Raw genomic sequence first — 18,674 nt, 5'->3', positions numbered from 1 at the left:
TCTTCAAATTGTTGTGTTTTTAACCCTCTAAAGCCCCTCGCAGCTATAGGGCATTTATTTTTGTTGCCGTATTTTTAGGTGACGCACTTTGAAGCTTTTGGTTTCAGATTCTGTTGGATAAGAAACAGTGCAATTATAGCTCTTTAACAAACTTCATTTTACTTCAATTAAAAAAAATTGTATTTAAATGCTGCATCTTTTTTAACACTTCATAGAACGCGGGGTTTATACATACCTCTTACTCTTAGATTCGTTGAAAAGTATATATATTCTGGCTTGACCGTCCGTATAAACTTCAAGATCTTAGAAACAATAAAAACTAATGCGTTAAGATTAACGTTAACATCTGAAAATAAGTATTTTGTTTTTTATTTAATTGCTTGTCTCGCATATTTCTGTCGGTATACCAATATGAACATTGTTACTTCCACTCACACAGTAACGGGTATCTGATAGTCGAGAAAGTCGTCTTTAGTTTTTTCCCTCTAGGTTTTTCTTGCTGACATAGAAACAGATTTCCCTGAGATTATTTTCTCATTCATTAACTAAGTTTTCGCTTTGCTTTTCGCAAAGGGCTGCTGCTGATTTTCAGTTGTCTTTATCCGCAGCAAACAAGAGTTGGGAAATCTTATTTTCCATCGTGCTTACCACCTGTTTACTCGGCTATTGTTCAGTTGACTTTCGCAATTTCCCTATCACCTTATCTTTACTATTTGTCCAAATGAGCAAATGGTTGCCATGCTTTTTGAATGCGAATGAGGTCCGTTTCAGGTAATTACATGCGGGTGTACCTCTTTTACCTCTGTTTATTTTTAGTTTTTAACCCAATTGCACACCGCAAAAAGGGGGTTTCCACCAGGTAACCGAGTTGTATACACACATAGCTATATAGCTATATGTGTGTGGCGAAATGGAGTTTTAAGTGCAGACTCAGCTCGTTGCGGCTGGCCAATGGCCATCCTTGGCCATTGATTAAGAGTAAACAGAGCATGTAAATGTTTGGATATTCAAACTGTGCATTTTTCCTTTGTGGCTGGATTTTTGCGCAGTTTAAGGTTCGCCATTGCAGCAAGCGTGTGTTTTGTGGTGCCACCCAGTCGCAGTATGCCCTGCTCCGTACTCCGCGGAGTTTACGGCGAAGTCACCCCAAAATGTTGTTGGCCGAGTCCAAACGGAATTTTCCTCGCCCACAAAGTATAATGAATAACGGCGATGGCACGGCGTCCAGGGTGGAAAGACTGGTGGCCACCCGCGCAGCCGGGGCATTGACATTCTGCCTATCCAGCGGATAGAGAGTAGAGCCCTAAGCACAGGACCTCCCCGAGTCCGTTCCCATTCATCCACACTCTCCCATTTCGATTTTCCCGGACAGGCAGGCGTGCAACATAATTCTCGGGCCGCCAGCGCTTTGATTTTCCGCGCTGCGAAAATTTCGCAATTCTAGGCTGGTCAGCAATGCACTGGGAGAAATATTGTCAGAGTTTTTTAATACTTAGGAGCATTCATTGAAATACGCACTTTAATATAACTATGTTGAAATATTATAATAATGTTTTGAATCAAGTGATGAACTATATATATTTCGATTGTGTGTTTTCTTTATCTGAAATCTGAAAAATAATGTTTTTAAAACTTAAAAAAATGTTAACATTTTCTCAAAAATTCTCAAGAAGATTAGTTAATTTTTTGAGGGAAATTTTAAATAATAAATAATCTTAACAGTTAACATTTCTCACCCTAAACATGTAATTTATTTATTGACATTTTTTTGAATTGTTCGAGTGACTCGATAGCGAATTAGCGCTCTCCGCTGGGCGGCAACTGGGTGGCGACTGGTTGGCAGGATAACGGATAACGGGCGTTCAAAGGACCGCACAGTGCAGTTAATAGTTTTCCAATGCCGCCGGGGGCACACACGCACTGCCCTCTGACCTCCGACCTCCGATCGCCCACAGCGACACCGATAATCATGTTGATGGGCCTGCACTATTGAACACGAAACTTCAGTCGGCTTTGGCAATTGAAAATGGGAAATTCGGGTGGGTGGCTGCTACACAATCGAAAAAAAGAAAAGCATTCAATTTGGTGCAAATGTCTGTTTCTCCATTTGGCCCTCTGCACGATTTCCACTACATTTCCCACACTTTCCCAGTGCGCCGGATGACCATAGGATTTGTCCGTAAGTCGGGCTATTTGCACATTTTCCATGGGGGAAACTCATGTTCAAAATTCATATGCGACATGTTCTCGTTTTCAGTTCAGGGAAATTCGAATTGAATTTTTATTGTAAATGTACAACATTTTATACGATGGGAGTGGGAATATTTTGAATAAATTAAGACATCTTAAGAAGAAGTTTGTAAATTGTTACATTTTAACATTATTTCTATTAATATGTGGAAATTTCACTATATTTTCCAAAATGAGCGTGAGGATGAAAAATAGTACATAGATTAAAGGTATATTCACTCAAATGTTACTATCCACATGCAGCTCTTATTCATTTCTCATTAAGCGCATATTCATTCTATTCTAAGAGGATATAACTTTTTAGCTAAATACTATAGAAAATCACACAACGTGATTTGATTCTAGTATTCTTACATTAGTCCTAACCTTTTTAAAACAAAGAACAGCTACACAACATTTAAGTCATTGGTTTCCGCAAGACAGTTCAATTTGAAAAGGGACATGGGTTTTCCATTTCCATTCACAGCCAACGGTTTCAAATCGCCCCGAAAAGGAGAGCACAAAACATCCACGGGAAATCGGCTATAAAACTGAATGATTCTGGCTGCAAAAGGCGTTCGTCCACAACCAACTGTTGTTGGAAAACTCGAAAGCGGGTAAATGCGAACGGACGCACGTGTGTGCGGCAATTGGCAGGACCAACTCATTAGCGCAAAGGGCGTACAGTGTGCTATATAGCACACATATCGCACACATGCATATAGCCGCATATAGCATATAGCATCTGGTCATCGGCCGATCCGTGCGTGTCCGCAATTAAGGTGCTGAAAAGGACGAAGAGGGTAACATATCCAAGTGACGCGACAGATTTCGCTAATGACCATTGGACTGGGGTGTGAGTGGGTATCCTCTGGATGCGCCTCTTCCTGTTCACCGAATATCCCGACACTAGACCAACCTGAACCACCGTCGGAACTTTTGTTGATGAATCGAAAAACTACGGGAATTAGATGTGCATGTCAGTCGGGAAATTACTGGCTATGATCCCCCTTTTCCGCGCCAGCTGTTGATGTATCGCCGCCTCTGGTCGGGGTTCAAAAAGTTGTTAATATTTTATTTGTGGCTGATTATTTAATTACGCGGAATGGTGGCTAGCTACCCACTGGGAGTCATTATGTTCGTCTCTAAAATTTGGTCATATATATGTCAATTTGGGTTTATTTTAATGGCATTACTTGAGGATTAAAATAGTAGTCAACTAGAAATGAAATGCTGAAGTGTATGGTTTTCAACTCATGTTATTTGTACTAACCTATTGTTCAAAAAATCGAGTCTGCTCACAATTTATTTAGGTATTGTCTAGTCACTCCGAATCTTGACTTTTCCTCCTTTATGTTGGTTTTATTCCTTTGTCCTGGACCATAACTTTCAACGAAATCGCATTGAATTGTGGAAATAATCGCCATAAAAATGTTTCGTGCTCGACTAGTAATTGGTTTGGGAATTTATGAGGGTTGATTGTATTTCTTATTTTTTTTTGCTTCCCCCTTTTGGAATACATACAGGCATAGAACAGGTCATATATGTGGGGTTTTTGTTTGGGGGATGGGGAGTTTTAATGCCACAATAGGGGCCATTGACACCCTTTTGTTGGAAGTTTATTTTAAAGCTTTTTTTACGGACAGTTTATTTGTATGGAGCAAGAGTTGAAGCTGTTAAAAATACGGTCTTAAGTCCTATTTTATAATGATTCATAAAAAAGCATATCCTTTTTGTTCATTTTGTCATTATCAGCGGAGTATGAAGGATAATAAATATAACATGAATATTTGAGATAACTTTTACTTTCTGAACTGCTTGTTATATTTATTAAGCCCTTAAGTTTTTACTGTAAGCCCATCAATATCCCAGAATAAATTATAAAATCCAAATTGAGTAAGCAGAAATGAGGTCATCGTAATAATTTCGTTAGTGAGTCTATAAATGTGGACCTCAATTTGTCTAGAATTTGATTTGTGTGCCTTTCAGTAAAGTCAACTTTTCTCTTTTTTTTTGCAGAAAATGCCTGGCAGGTAGACTTCTGTCTTTCCTCCACAGAAGGCCAGCAACAGCGCAGCAAAAATTTTCCTCTGGCGATGAGAGCTAAACAAATGACGCCTCTTCCATGAGGGATTGGGCTAGGAGCCATCTGCCGCGTCATCGCCATCGCAATTGGAATCAGAATCAGAATCGCAATTGCAGAATGTGTGCCAGCGACGTGGAACCTTTGGTATCCTTCCACTGAGTGGCAGGCGGAGATTCTTCCCTAGACTGACACCTCTGATTGAATCGACAAGGACGGGAAGAACGAAGGGCAGAGCGAAGGGAAAGCCGAAGGAAATGCGGAAAAACTCAAAGGAAATGGCGGCGAATCGGAGGCGCAAGAAGACAATCGGCATGCTGACATCGGGACTGAAATCAGTAGTCAAGTGGAAAATTATTGTATCATCCATAATGTTGCTCTTATTAGGCGGGACAAGTGAGTGAAACTCATTTACGGCACTACATGTGACTGCCTCTGACACATTCGGCCTGAATAAATACATAAATTCATTTGTAAGCCCAACAGGCGTATACGCAATATTTGGATAGCCCACAGTAGATAGTTTGAAATGGTCAGCAAGGCGTTATCCAAATCATGTTGTTTAACTAGTTCAAGTGCAAACTTTACTCGCAGTTTACTAGTTCTGACATTTTGAATACGAGAAATATTAGAAATACCCTTTCTGTCCTTGTAAATATATTTAGACACACAATTTGTCAGCAAACTACACATGAGCTTAAGAATCAAATGCATTAATATATGAATATTTTTTTGAATAATTAAGCAATAATTATACTGTAAGATCTAAGATATTAGGTATATATTTTGTATATTCCATTTAAAATAGAGATCAGTAGAGTTGAGTCTTTATCTATCCACTACAAAACAGGCAAGGACATCAAACTTCGTGGCTGTGGATGGAGTTTCCCTTCTATGTTTTTGTTTTGTTTGCATAATTTGTACCCGGGGGAGCTGCTGGATGCGAATGCGACTCAATTTACACGACCTGGGTGGAGTGAACAATGGCCAAGGCTCTTCAATGGGTCCAAACAGAAGGCAGCCACACGAAACAAATTACAAGGATTTATAATTCTTATCTCTCCGCTTTGCTTTCTCGTTTCATGTGGTGGTGACTCCTTGGAAATTGCCGGCATTGTGTACTCCTCCTCCTGCAATTTCGATTCGGATGCGGTTTCGACAAAAGGTCACGTGCTGGCGGTGCGAAAGGGTCGCCTGATGTCCCCCAGCACATTCACCGCCCTCAGCGGGGACCTGCATGTGCAGATCCAGTTCAATGGGAACGAGATGTCCTCGCAGGCGGAGGAGGAGCACACCATCGGTGGTGGCCCATCCAGCGAGGAGCACTTGAGCTCCAGTGACGGACTGAAGAGCAGGAACAACACCATAATGAGCACTTTAGTCATTAGCAAAATCATTGATGAAGTGGAGTCACCGCTGGAAAAGGGGTTGACACCGGGCCCCGAGGTAACCAATACCAGCCAGGTGGTGCTGCATCGCAAGCGCAAGGAGGTGGTGCAGAATATACCGCTCTTCCCGGATCCCCGGTTCAATGTCACCCAGGTGACGGTGCCATGCCAGACCTTCCTGATCGGAGGGCGCTACGAGATGCAGGTGGTGAGCAATCTCAAGTCGGTGAACCGGAGTGAGGTGACTACCACATTGGTGCCCGCGCAGGATGAGCGTCTCCACCAGACGCTCGATGTGCGATGGCCCAGTGCCGAGATGATAGTGAGTCCCGTGCGCCTGAAGACCTATCCCAAGCATCCTGTGGAGGTGACCCTCCGCTTTCCCGAGGTCAACTGCAATCAGTCGGGCAGTCTCGCATTGCCGGAGTTTTGGTTGGAGCTAATTTACTGCGGCAAGGATCGCAGCTGCAATCGGAATATAACCCCATCCAGTGTCCTTTTTGCGGAGCAAATACGCGGATTCCCCAAAAACAAGAGCCTCCATCTGGGTTGCGAACTATTTGGACTGGCGGGCAACTATGCCGTCCAACTGCGACCGATGATTCCCGCTCAGAACGTGCCCACCACCCGGCGGCTACTGAGCGTCGATTGGAGCGACGAATTCGTGTTCAACGTGTACGCCCGCAGCATATTTCCCTGTGATCCGCACACGGGAATCGGTGTCCTGTACGAGTATCCTGGCTGCATTCTCGAGCAGGGCGACCGGGTGCGTCTCTATGCCAGGCTGCGGGCCGATGTCGCGTCCCTGAAGCCACCCACGTCGCTCCACTACGTCTCCGAGCAGCGGGTCGTCAAGAGCCAGCATTCCCTGTACTTCGCCTGCGAGCACTTCTCCGAGAAGTACGTGGAGTACTGCTTCGTCTACGTCAGCCAGGCAATTTCCGGAGCCGTAGCCGATGTCCGGATGGACTGTGTGCCCACCCTGCCCGTCAGCGGTGAGTGGTCGATGGTGCATTAACGCCGTTTTTAACATCATTAAAAGGAAAATCCCAATTAAGCGGCAGTTCAAATAGTTCTTAACACATTATTGCGTCTGTTCGCTACACTGAAAAAAATACCCCTTTTATTTGTATTTCACGTTAATTTTTAAAATAGCAAAACTCGTTTTACCCATTATTTAATATTTAATCAGGCCCTTAAGCATTACAAGCGCATTTTTGAAATACAAAACCCTAAACTATTTGCATTTATTCATTATTCATTCATTTATTCATTTTCATTATATATTTAAACCCGCTATTGTAATTTTGAAGTGATTAGCTCATGACACCACTCTTTCCGCAGACTCGGATACCGGTGGCTGGGGACCTTGGAGCGAGTGGACGCCCTGCTCCACGAATTGCTTGGGAGGAACGCGCAATCGCTACCGTTTCTGTGACTCACCACCCCCGCGATATGGGGCCAAATTCTGTGAGGTATGTAAGCCAAAATAACTCGGCAGATTAACCTCTGAACGACCTCTGCCTCCACCTGATTTGACAACGTTAACAGCCAAAGTTTGATTGAGTGCTCCCAGAAATGATTAATACTTTGGCGCATCTGAGCCATCAAGACGATTTCAATAAGTGCGGAACTACAACTAAAGACGGGCGAACTTCGCCCGACTCTGGGGACTTCGTTACCCAAGAGATTGCTTCCAGCTTAGTTCACACATTACACTCGACTTTCCAACACTGAGCGAATTCTAAGCACTTCATACTATACAAAAACTTTCAGCTTAGAACACTTAAATGAGGGCATATGAAGCTCACATACATGCTCAACCATTTTAATTAGTGACGAAACAAACTCATACATTTTTTTATACTCCCAAAAAGAAAAACGGAAAAATCTTGAAATTGAAAGGCAACTGAGTAATTTCTTGCAGTGTATCCCTCCGGGGCAAAGTGGAACTATTTCATTGTTTTTGTTTGTGTGCCATGGCGTGGAGTGGAGTGGAGGACGGAGTGGGTGGCTTCGGCACGGTATGTTATGTTGTCTGCAAGCGTGTTTCCACACTGCGACACTTGCTCCAGATTGCGTGGGGAATTTACGACGCTTCCGACAATTGTCGGCCTACTGCGCTTCGCTTTATCTTGTTTCTTTTGTTGAAGCGAGTGGAAGAATGAACCTCCGCCTCCGTCCCCATCTGCTCCCGCCACTGGCACCATCCACGTCCTCATCCGCGCATTTCATTATCCAAAAACTTCCGGCATCAGGATCCAGCGATAGGGGCACATTTGCCCGTACTTTGCCAACTTGTTCGGAACAATTACAGGCAACGTTTTTAAATGCTCCGCGCACTTATTGCAAGTAGTTCTTACACGGGAGTCGCGGATGCCACGGATGCTGGAACAATGGCTTCGCCGTAAGGCGACTACAATTGCGTGGGCGGCTGTGTCCATGGGCCGGCAGCCCGGTCGGTGGGTGCCACAACCACCTCCACTTGCCTCGACAATTTGCATTTGCCCCCAAAAGAAACGCCCGGAGGCGTTGCCGCCCATGTGCGTGTACAAATATTGCCCCACGGGCTATTAATCAAACAAAGCTCCCACACGGCAGGCACTATTTGCTTTTAGAAAACACGGGGAATAACCTTTTGTGACCACAGAAGCACCACAAACTCAAATTAGTGGCTTTCTAGTGGCGCTTTAAGCACTTTAAGGCAGGAAAATGTTTACCATATTCATGATTTAGTCAGAAAAACACACAAAGAGCATCCTCGAATAGAGGGGTATTAAATTAAAATTAAATAGAATTTAAATTAAATTATTAGCCACTCTGAGGAGCAAAATGGAGCTTAAAGTTATTTATCTATTTTTAATTTAGCTATACCACTGAAAAAAAGTCTTATATTTTCAATAGTTTTTGTAGAATATATTACCCAAGCTAGGTTTATTTAAGGTGATGCTGGGGTTAAAATAAAAAGTGATTCTCGTTCACTGAGTTTCACTTTTTTTCCACAAAAGCCACATCCTGTAATGATATTCAGGTTCGCTTCCAAAAACAAGTGGAAATAATAGTACATATTTATGTATATCAAATTGATTCACTTTAAACTCTTTAGGTTCTCGGAAAATGCTTTACTATACTAATAGTCAAGTTCCTTGCAGAAAATATAGCTTTAACAGTAAAGGATATGGGTTCAGCTTTGAAAAGCTTTCATTTCCTTGACAACGGTTTATCAACAGAGCTTATTTTAATCAAACAAAGAACGATGGGTGTGAAAATTCATAGTTATAAACAATGTAACTGGCGTTTTATTATTCCTAAAATATCAAACTCTCGTCAAAATTCATAGACAGTCAAGTCGGATAACGAAAAGCAGCCCTAAACATGCCGCCGAAAGTGAAGAAGGAGAAGAAGGATGTGAACAAGGTGACCCAGGTGGACAGAACCTTCTACGAGCTGACCATCACGGATCTGAACCAGAAACTAGCTCGACTGCGATCCCACGTGACCACCGTCGATGAGTCCAACATCACGCTGACCGAGAAACTCAAGGAAGTGGAGGCCGATGGCGTAGACGTGGCTGCGCACTTGGAACGCACCCTGGCGGACCGAAATAACTCGATTACCGAACTGGAGGAGCGTCTGGTAGAGATCACGAAGGTGCGGGATGTGGAGAACCGCTTGGCACAGGAGAAGATCGGTGACTTGGAGTCGAAATATAAGGCCATGCACGACCAGTTGACCTCCGAAATAAAGCTGCTCAATGGCAAGCTGAACTCCCTCGACGAGTTCCGCATCCAGAGGGATGTCCTGTTGGCCAAGTTCGATGAGCAGGAGGCGGATCTCAATGAGCGCGAGAAGGATCACAAGGAGGCGCTCTACAATATGGAGCAGCGAGCTGTGGTGGAGAAGGATGCGCTGAAAAAGGAGGTCGAACAGAAGCTGCTGCAAGTTTCCGAGGACTTCACCCGGTCCAGTGAGATCCGTAATGCTGGCTACACCCGCCGCCTGATTCGTGAGAACATAGCCCTGCAAAAGGAGATCGATCTACTGGTCATGTCCCAGATAAAACTGCAGCAGGCATACACCAACCAGAAGTCCAAGCACAAGGAGATGGAGGAGCAGTACAGTGCCCTCGATCAGATCAAGAACGAGCTGGTCCGCAACTCCGTGAACAAGATCAAAATCATTGAGGGTCTGACCAGGAACTACGAAAAGCTGAAGGCCAAGTACGTGGAGGTACTGCGCTACAAGAAGGCCTACGAATCCCATCTCCAAGCTGAAAAGTGCGAGAATGTAAAGCAAAAGGATGCGGCCGGAAAACTGCGGACTCTGGCCAAGCGAATGGAGATTTTGGATCTGGACAATCGGAATCTGGAGGTGGTCCACGCCCAGCACGAGATCGAGATTACTCGACTGCGTGGAGTCATTCAGGAGATCAAGAGCACTGTGCGGGATGCCATCGTAGCGGAGCAGGCGGCTAAGAAATTCCCGGAGAGATTAGCCGAGGCCAATGTGGATGATCCCGAAGTGATAAATGAAGTTCGGGATGAGGCCATATCCCTTTGCAAGCTGAAACGCAGCGATTTGCTCTCCCAGCTTATGAGCATCGTGAGCTCCCATTCGGAGGAGCTTCCGAAGACTCCTTCGATTGCCTCCATTTGCAGTGCCACCTCATCGCTGTATGCTCCAGGTAAAATGGGCTTCATGCCCACGAGACCCAAAGCTACGCCATTCGATGCCTTCCGCAGCGAGGTCATCGAACAGGAGCCGGATCGCACCGTTCCGGAGGATCTGCAAAAGCAGAAGATGCAGGATCGGCTAATGACCTCGTTGAGAGGTGACGAGAATACCATCATCGATGTGGAATTCGGCACTACCCTATACGTTTCATCATCGCGCGAGGACGATCTCATTGAGGTGGAGGAGGAGCCACTGGAGGAGCCAGAGGGCTCCACCAGCTCCATGTCTGTGAAGAAGGCCAGCAGTGAGGGTTCAGTGGCTCCGCCCGAAACCGCACCGCTAGCCGTTTCCGCATCCTCGAAGGACATCAAGGGTGCTCCCAGCCTTGGGGCTCTGGACACACTGACGGCCACTTCCAAAATGACGGGTGTTACCAACGAGGACGAGGGCGAGGAGGAAGGCGAGGAGGAGGACTTCGATGTGCAGTTCGTCTACTAGAGGCATCTGAAAATTGTGTTTACTTGTAGTTCCAATTTTGTTGAGTCTTGAATAAATGTGTGCAAAGTCAAAAAAGTATTATTCTTTCGCTTAAATTCTTAAAATGTTTCCTTTAATGATAATAATTCATAGCTCATACAACCGTGTAGTGCGATTCGTCACTACTCGGACGCTCACGGTGACATTAATTGATTCTCTCGAGCTTTTTTTAACTTTTAATAATGTAATTTACATATATACTTACAGGGTCCTTCGGTTGAGACCCAAAAGTGTGGCAAAAGCATCGCCGACACGTGGGACTGCATCTACGAGACTTCGGGTACAGTCATCACCAAGGAAAATAGCACCGAGGTGAGCCAGGAAATTGGACCAGGATGTCGTTGCGGCTGCATTGTGCATCTGGGCTCCTCGAAGCCCAAAAGGATCATTGCTGGAGCCACACAGAGCTGTCCTGGCCGCTCATTCTGGCTAATACAGGTACCGACTATTAACCAACCCCATGACAACCTCTCAACTTACCAAAAAAATCAAAAAAAAAAAAATAAATAAAAAAATAGAAAATGGCGAAAGTTAAGTGAGACTGGCCTTTGGCATTTGGTCAAGTTTTGAAAGCTTTCAAGTTGTCTGCCGCCATAACTATAAAAACGAACAATGCCAAACACTCAGAAGTCCAAGTCCATGAATAAAATTCCGCTACGCTTCGCAGGCTGCCCCAAAATGACAAAGGAGCCCCCCTCTCAATGCTCCATGCCACAGGGCAGTGGGGCTCCGATCTGGACGGACATCGCTGGCCAAAGGGGGCTGAACTCAATTCATGCATAATAAATGCCCCACTTGGTAGGCGTTTTGACCAGTCCCGAAACTATCAATGCGTAAGGGGTCCAATGGGGGTGAGCTGAACTTAATGTACTCGGTATTCTCGGTAGGAAGGGGTATGCCCAACTCCATCTTGGGAAAAGAACATCCATTGTCTTTTCCTAGGTAAAAAAGTGCATGGAAATTAATTGTTGGAAAAAAGGCAAGAAAAGGAAGAGAAAAATTTACCAAATAGAATTGAAAGAATCTTGGGTAGAATAGAGATTATTGTAGATGTTGCTAAGATTCTGAACTATACTAACAAATCCCAGGAATATATACAAATCACAAAGTAAATGCAATAAACCTATTAACAATATAATACATAAAGAAAAAATTAAAAAAAATTTCAAAAAAATATGAATGTATTGATAATGTTTTTACATTGTGTTCTATATAACACCATATTAACATTCTACCAGATGTGGGAACCTATATATATAGGCCTAAAATTGGGTATCAGTGGGTATCAATGGGTATCAGATGCCAGGACTATCGACTTTTCCATCCATACACACTTTGGCTCAGCCCCTTTTTTGCTCGATACAATTGGAATGATTAGACCTGCCAATTGGCACGTGCGAGGGATGAGGGGAATGTGCCGATGGGCAGGAGGCTTAATGGTGATGAATGCCTGACCCACTTCGGCAGCATCCACTTGCCCCATGCCCGGGAATGTGAGGAAACCCCAAGCCAATTGCCCGTATGTTCACGAACACAAAATTCCTTTCCTCGCAGGTGGATGGTGAGGAAAGCATTTCTCTGGCACTGAGTTTCCTCCGCTTGCCTTGTGCCACCCAGTACATAAAGGTGCGCGATGGACCGTCGCTTTCGTCCACCCTTCTCGTGGAGCTCAATGGCGGTGGGCTGATCCTTAAGGGAGCCGGCGTTCCGGTGGTCGTCGATTCCACTGGTGGCCAACTCCTTGTGGAGTTCTCTGCCGGCGATGCACAGGCGGGCAATGCCACTCAGGAGGCAAGTGCAGCCTGCACCGGAGGATTCATGGCCAATGTGCAGCAGCAGTTGGGTGAGTAAAACATTCATAAATATTGAAGGAATTTAATAAATAATTCATTTAATTCTTTCGCAGCTACAAGGAGCAGTAACAGTAGTACCACGCTTGTGGCCGCCACTCGTTTGTCTGGAAAAACTCGCTCTGTTGCCCACAAGTCCATGTCAAGACTTCGATTTACGCTGGTTCATCTGAGTGCCATGATCTTTGCCAGCATAATCATCATAATAAGCTCCCTGTTAGGTGGGTTCTTGAAATATGAGTATAGAGTTTATAGATGGTAATCACCACTTCAATCGTTTCCAGGTGCCCAATATGTGGTGCGATACAGGAAGTATCACCTGGCAGTTGCTCGGCGACAGGACGAAGGATCCAGACTTCACACTCCCAGAGCTTCGCTGAGTTCCCTGCAAGGTCCTCCCTCACGTGCCATGTCCACAACAACTCTGCTTTCGGAGGTCATTTACATGGTGAAGATGCGACCCAAACACCACCTGCGACACTCCATACTCCGCGAGAGCGTGGATGCCGAAAATCTGACCAATGAAACGGAGTTCAAGGAGTCGGATTCACAGGGAATGCTGGCGAAATGGTAAGGCTAGGAGAGAAGTGGAAAAATAAAGCTAACTCATTTCGTTGCAGCGCTGAAATCAAGGAGCTGGGAAGCTCGGCCTCCATGGTGACCCTGCGCAACGAGAGATCGTCACCAGCGCGATCTCTGGATACCGGAAGTATCATTGGATCACCTTCCTCTGCGGAAGCCGAACTGGCTGCGGTTCACAGCAGGTCAGAGGCCAAGGATTCCCCCACGGATGAGGCAATAGAGCCGCCGAGCTGCAAGGACAGCGCCAAGGACTCGGAGTCCATCATATCCTCAGGAATGAGTTCCCTGTGCAACAGCCCACCGATGAACAGCAAGCGACTGAGCAAGTACTCTGATCGCTACGATGCGGTGACCCTGAAGTTGCTGTCCTCCAGATTGGATGAGAGCCTGCAGGATGCCAGCTCCCTACTCTCGGTGACCGAATCCTTCAGATTGGGTCGCCTGAGAACCCGCAGTGTCAGCTCTTCCCTGACGAATGTGAGTTAAGAGGTTACACTGGAATTTCTTCAGCTAAAAAGTAATACAAATTAGAATAGCTTACTAATAGTTGACTGTTTCAGGGTTGCTATTCACCAGCTGCCAGTGTGGTAAGCACGGCAACCATCAGGACGACCAGTAATCCCAAGGAGTCCAAGGAGAAGCAGAATCGAAGGAAACTCCTGGCCCGACCAGGCTCAGAGTTTTCGCTTGGAAATCAAGAAGAACTTGAGATGGATTACTACGATTACAATGTGATCAATGCAGGATCGGCACCGGGCTCCTATCTTGGAATGGATCCGGCTTACCTTATCTGGATACCACCATTCGAAGAGGTGGCGGAGCGGGAAGAGGACGATAAGACACCAGAACCGGAACCAGATCCCGAGAGGGATGAACGGCAGCCGCTGTACGAGGAGATCCGAATGCCCAAGTACGGACACTACCTAAGTCCAGCCAGTAACACGGAGTCCAGCAAGTCCACAACGGCTGACAACACACCCAGCTCCGAGGAGAGATCCCCACCTGACAGTGGGCGTCCCTCCAAGGCCACCTCGCCCTGCGATGGAACGGAAAGGGGTGGGCGATCCATGCCCAAGCAACCCACTCCGTTCATGTCCAGGAAACAGAGACGCCAGTCCAAACAGCAGATGCAATCCAGTTTGTCCTTGAGCGCTGGTTCGCTGGATCATGAGCAGCGACGCAGCAGTAAAGTTCCAATCGAAATTGCTGCAGTGCATCAGAAGGTGGAAACCGAACTGGAACCCAACGACTCCATGACTGGCTCTTATGTGGAGAAGGAAACTGCCGTGGAGAAATCATCGGGGGATCTGCAGGAGTTCCTGTCCCTCGATGATATTCAGTTTGCTGATGAGAGTGGCAGTGACTACGAGGCTGTCAACCTCAAGAAAGTACCCAAGTCGGAGCTCCAACTAAACCAGGATGATGCTCGATCGAAACTCTTGCGAAGAAGGGAGCCCAAGTCAAAGGAAGTGGCCGTGTAGCACCAAGTTGTAATTGTACATAAAACCAGCACAAGAAGTGAAGTATATGTTTAGTATAGTTTATAATACGATCTTGTAAAATACGGGTAAATATAATATATACATATGTCAGCACCATACGAAACGTAGACCACCTGGAGTAGTTGTGTTTTTAAAGCTAGGATTTAAGATCGTCTCAATAATATGTAAACTGGAAAATCGAAAAGTATATAGAATGTAGTCTCTACAGCTCTTTAAGGCTAATCTGTTCAATCTCTCGTTACACTGTACATATATAAGTTAGCCAAGGCTCACTGTAGTTTAAGTATTCATTCGCACTCGGCTATGTACACAACCCAGTTATATGGAAATATTGATTTGATTAATTGATTTTATTTGGCAATTACTTGAATCTATAATTAGAGAATTGGAATTACGAAATTGTGTGATCTTGATTTTGTGCTTGTAAGCATTGGAAATTCTAGTCAATACATTAGTCAAAATTAATTAGCATTTTAAAATCAAAAATGTTTTTGTTTCTAACATTTTTAAAGCCTTTCTATATCACCACGACCTGTAAGATAAGAAAATGCATAAAATAATGAATAAAATAAGAAGACTTTGATTTTTTTTTGGGTGAGGTATCTATTGTTAAATGTTAGCTATAGTAATACCACGCAAGTTGACTTTGTCATAAGATACATTTATTTTTATAGGCTTTATAAGCATGCGGATCTGTCAACAACGATTGCACTTTCTTGACAAATTCGCATGAATTATAGAGATATGCATCAAATGACTCATTGTTTTTTGGAAACAAATATTAGAATTACTGGGAAAATAAATAGATATACAATTTCGGAGATGAGTAATAGACTAATTTTCGCTAGGAAAAGTACATAGATTTCTTTTCTTAGGGAATCTAGACATACTACTCGCAGTGCCGAAAATATTGCTCCTACTCTTCAGAGTGTAGAGTTCTTTTTTCCTGAGATCGTGCAGGTTAATGGCTTTAGCTTCATTCATAGGATCCTTGGGCAGGATGTTAAAAGACTTAATACGGGGCTCTTCAATTTTTGCTCTGTATGCCAATAGTTCCCGACGTCTATTCTCCCTTCTCATCTGCTCCATGAAAGGTGCTTCCTTTGGCCCGTGATTACCTCTAATAGTTCGGCATATAATGCATGCGGTTTTTTTGCAAACAGGCTTTTCATTTTGAATCTTACGAGTATCATCTGGAGGTCTTGGAATGGGCTTCGAATCTTCCTTAATTGCTTCAGATACATTTGGCTGATTTACCTTTGTGACGGTCGTCCTGTTTTCATATATTTCCGAATACGGATACATCAGCAAATCGCTATCGGGGATTCCTTCGATGTCGATTGAGGACGTATCTGTATTCTCAGTGATGCTGTGTCGGCTAAGAAATTGCTTTACTTTGATCAATCTCTCCTGGTACATTTCCGGCGTCATATCAAGATTGGTTTTTCGAATCTTCAAGTTTAACCTATCCAGGATGCTTTTGCGTTCCACGGTCCTTCGATCCGATAAGTAGAAACTTTCGCTCATGTAGGAGGTCTCGTCCTCATTATCGTGCTCCTCGTAGGGATAAACTGGTAAGGCTTCAATTTCGGTTTCATAAGAATTTGTTGGCGTTGGCGGTTCTAATTTATGCCGAAAAAATCTTGATTTATCTTTTATTTGAGACACATTAGAAGTCGTTTTAGTTTTGCTTTTTAACTTATCAGTAGTAGATTGAGTTGTATGAGCAGTGTTCTCTTCAAAAGAATCCTTCGGTTTGTTTTTCTGACTGGAAATTTGTACCATTTTTTCGTTCTGGTCGCCCGGATTGCTCATAGTTTTGGATATATTTCCAACATTTAAGATACTATTCAACGGATACACTTTTCTTGGCTTGGAAACTATTTCTTCTTTTACTGGCGCTGTGATGCCATTAACTTCCTGCTCCTTGGGTTTTACTGACATCGATTTTAGATTTGTCTGTAAATTGTTGGGAATTGTTATATCAGATATGTTTTCAACCAGGGATTTCTCTCTTATCGTGGAGATTTTCTTAGAAGCACGTGATTCGCGTGTCCTATTCGGATTGATACGCGTTTTTGATCTTCCCAGAATATAAGAATCGGACTTTTGCGGATTCAATGTGGAGATTTCTTCCTGTTCCTTGAACGGATTTAATTTCATTTCTTGAATCTTATAAATCTCCTTTCCGGAACGTTTATTGGAAAGCGATTCACGTGTAAACCCTTTTGAATTTCTTGCTTGAACAACATAGATTGTATTATTATTATTGGCATTGAATAGTTTTAGTTTTAACTTGGACTTTCTTCTTCTCCTGCCTGATTCTTCGTTGGAATTTCTTTTTATATCACTCGCTCTTTCAGTTTCCTGTTCCGGCTTTTCCTCCAAGTTTCCCTGCTCCTCAGTGGAAATCTCTTGGACCTTTTGACCATCTGGATCTGGAAGCTGGGTGGTGGAAAAATTCGACTTAATCTCGGAACCCACATTGGATTGTTCGTTATATATACTTCTCTGTGGGATTCGAACTGCACCTTTATCCCGTATTGGCCACAACTGTTGCGTTGTTTTGTGTTTTTCGGACTTTGAATTGCGCTTCTGCTTATTTTCCCTTGTTTGAAATTTTAAAAGCTGATTCTGCAAACTCATAGATGTTGATGTCCTTCTTGAATCCGTAATCTCATTCGTTTTTTCTTGAAGTTTATTTCTATTTTTCCTTGAATTTTTTGATTCTGCTAACTTCGGCTTAGAATGATGCGTTGTCCTTTTAGAATCTGAAAGCTCATTCGCTTTTTCTCGAAGTTTATTTGTATTTTTCCTTGAACTTTTCGATTCTGCTAACTTCGGCTTAGAATGATGCGTTGTCCTTTTTGAACCCAAAAGCTCATTCGTTTTTTCTCGTAGCTTAAATGTATGTTTCCTCGAACTTTTTGATTCTCCTAACTTCGGCTTAGACTGATGAGTTATCCTTTTTGAATCCGAAAGCTCATTCGTTTTTTCTCGAAGTTTATTTCCCTTAGCGTTTGATTTTGGAGTTTTGCTACTTGGTTCTTTGATTTCGTTTGCAAACGGACGAACTTTATAGACTTCCACCGCAGGAGGATTCAGAGAAATTGGCTTTTGTTGCTCAGGCTGCTTTTCGATTTGAGGTAATTTTTTGTATTGAGTGTGAGACCTCACTATGTCGTATATATCATTGTAAATGCTGTCGTCCTTGAAATCGCATTTAGATTTAGGGTCTAAACTTTTTCGTTTGATTCTGGAACTCAGCTGAATTCTCGGCTGATCTTGGCTGGCTTGAAGAATTTGATAGAAGGTATTCTTCTGGACCTCCTTAGCATTACATCTGGATGCACATTGTCTTCCCTTTTGGATCACGCAGGTTGCAGTTCCTGCGAACGGAACTTCCGGTGGCGATGTGAATGCTTTTCCAATAGAGACATTCGTTTTCCGTTGGCAAGTCGGCCAAGCAAGCGTACTTTGATCAAATTTCTGAATACTGTACAAAACATTCGAAATCGAGTTGGGTAGGTATTTGGCATTTGGATTTAAAGGAATTGGATAATGTAGCCTCTCCATAAACGAGCAATTTGGACTATAAAATACTGGGGGAATGAAATTTTCAGTTTTTTTACGACATTGAGTAAGTTATTGATAAATTGATAATGACAACATAGGCTTACTAAGTAAATTTCAGGCACAACAGAAATTTCAATTGCCTTTGAAGAACAAGGCATTACAAAAGAAATGTTTGAATAAAATAATGACTTGAAATGGGAATGTTGGATAATAAATTAACTAAAATAAATATATGCCAAGGCCCAGAAATAGT

General features: G+C 43.6%; 3 protein-coding genes across 3 annotated transcripts in view; 2 read left to right on the top strand and 1 right to left on the bottom strand.

Moving 5' to 3' along the window:
• Positions 1 to 18,670, top strand: part of LOC6738821 — a 29,883-nt gene extending 11,213 nt beyond the window's left edge. The window contains exons 2-12 of the mRNA XM_044922869.1: positions 4,249 to 4,708; positions 5,478 to 6,695; positions 7,045 to 7,175; positions 11,119 to 11,349; positions 12,466 to 12,754; positions 12,818 to 12,982; positions 13,046 to 13,331; positions 13,382 to 13,820; positions 13,904 to 18,158; positions 18,225 to 18,485; positions 18,540 to 18,670. Coding sequence (XP_044778804.1) covers positions 4,570 to 4,708; positions 5,478 to 6,695; positions 7,045 to 7,175; positions 11,119 to 11,349; positions 12,466 to 12,754; positions 12,818 to 12,982; positions 13,046 to 13,331; positions 13,382 to 13,820; positions 13,904 to 14,824 — 3,819 coding nt within the window. The 5' untranslated portion in view covers positions 4,249 to 4,569 and the 3' untranslated portion in view covers positions 14,825 to 18,158; positions 18,225 to 18,485; positions 18,540 to 18,670. The remainder of the gene's footprint in view (positions 1 to 4,248; positions 4,709 to 5,477; positions 6,696 to 7,044; positions 7,176 to 11,118; positions 11,350 to 12,465; positions 12,755 to 12,817; positions 12,983 to 13,045; positions 13,332 to 13,381; positions 13,821 to 13,903; positions 18,159 to 18,224; positions 18,486 to 18,539) is intronic.
• Positions 8,938 to 10,957, top strand: LOC27207176 (cilia- and flagella-associated protein 157). Its single transcript, XM_016182910.3, has one exon. The coding sequence runs from the start codon at positions 9,076 to 9,078 to the stop codon at positions 10,870 to 10,872; it is 1,797 nt and encodes a 598-aa protein (XP_016032637.1). The 5' UTR covers positions 8,938 to 9,075; the 3' UTR covers positions 10,873 to 10,957.
• Positions 15,486 to 18,421, bottom strand: LOC6738820. Its single transcript, XM_002085584.4, has one exon. The coding sequence runs from the start codon at positions 18,419 to 18,421 to the stop codon at positions 15,680 to 15,682; it is 2,742 nt and encodes a 913-aa protein (XP_002085620.1). The 3' UTR covers positions 15,486 to 15,679.
• Positions 18,671 to 18,674: the final 4 nt, after the last annotated feature.

The sequence above is a fragment of the Drosophila simulans genome, chromosome 3L (assembly GCF_016746395.2).
Source record: "Drosophila simulans strain w501 chromosome 3L, Prin_Dsim_3.1, whole genome shotgun sequence".
NCBI classification, from domain to species: Eukaryota; Metazoa; Arthropoda; class Insecta; order Diptera; family Drosophilidae; genus Drosophila; species Drosophila simulans.
This window is presented reverse-complemented; position numbering and strand designations above follow the sequence as displayed.

What these genes read in the sequence shown, in the direction of transcription:
- LOC27207176 (XM_016182910.3), top strand. Translation starts at nt 9,076, where the DNA reads ATGCCGCCGAAAGTGAAGAAGGAGAAGAAGGATGTGAACAAGGTGACC.
- LOC6738820 (XM_002085584.4), bottom strand. Translation starts at nt 18,421, where the DNA reads ATGGAGAGGCTACATTATCCAATTCCTTTAAATCCAAATGCCAAATAC.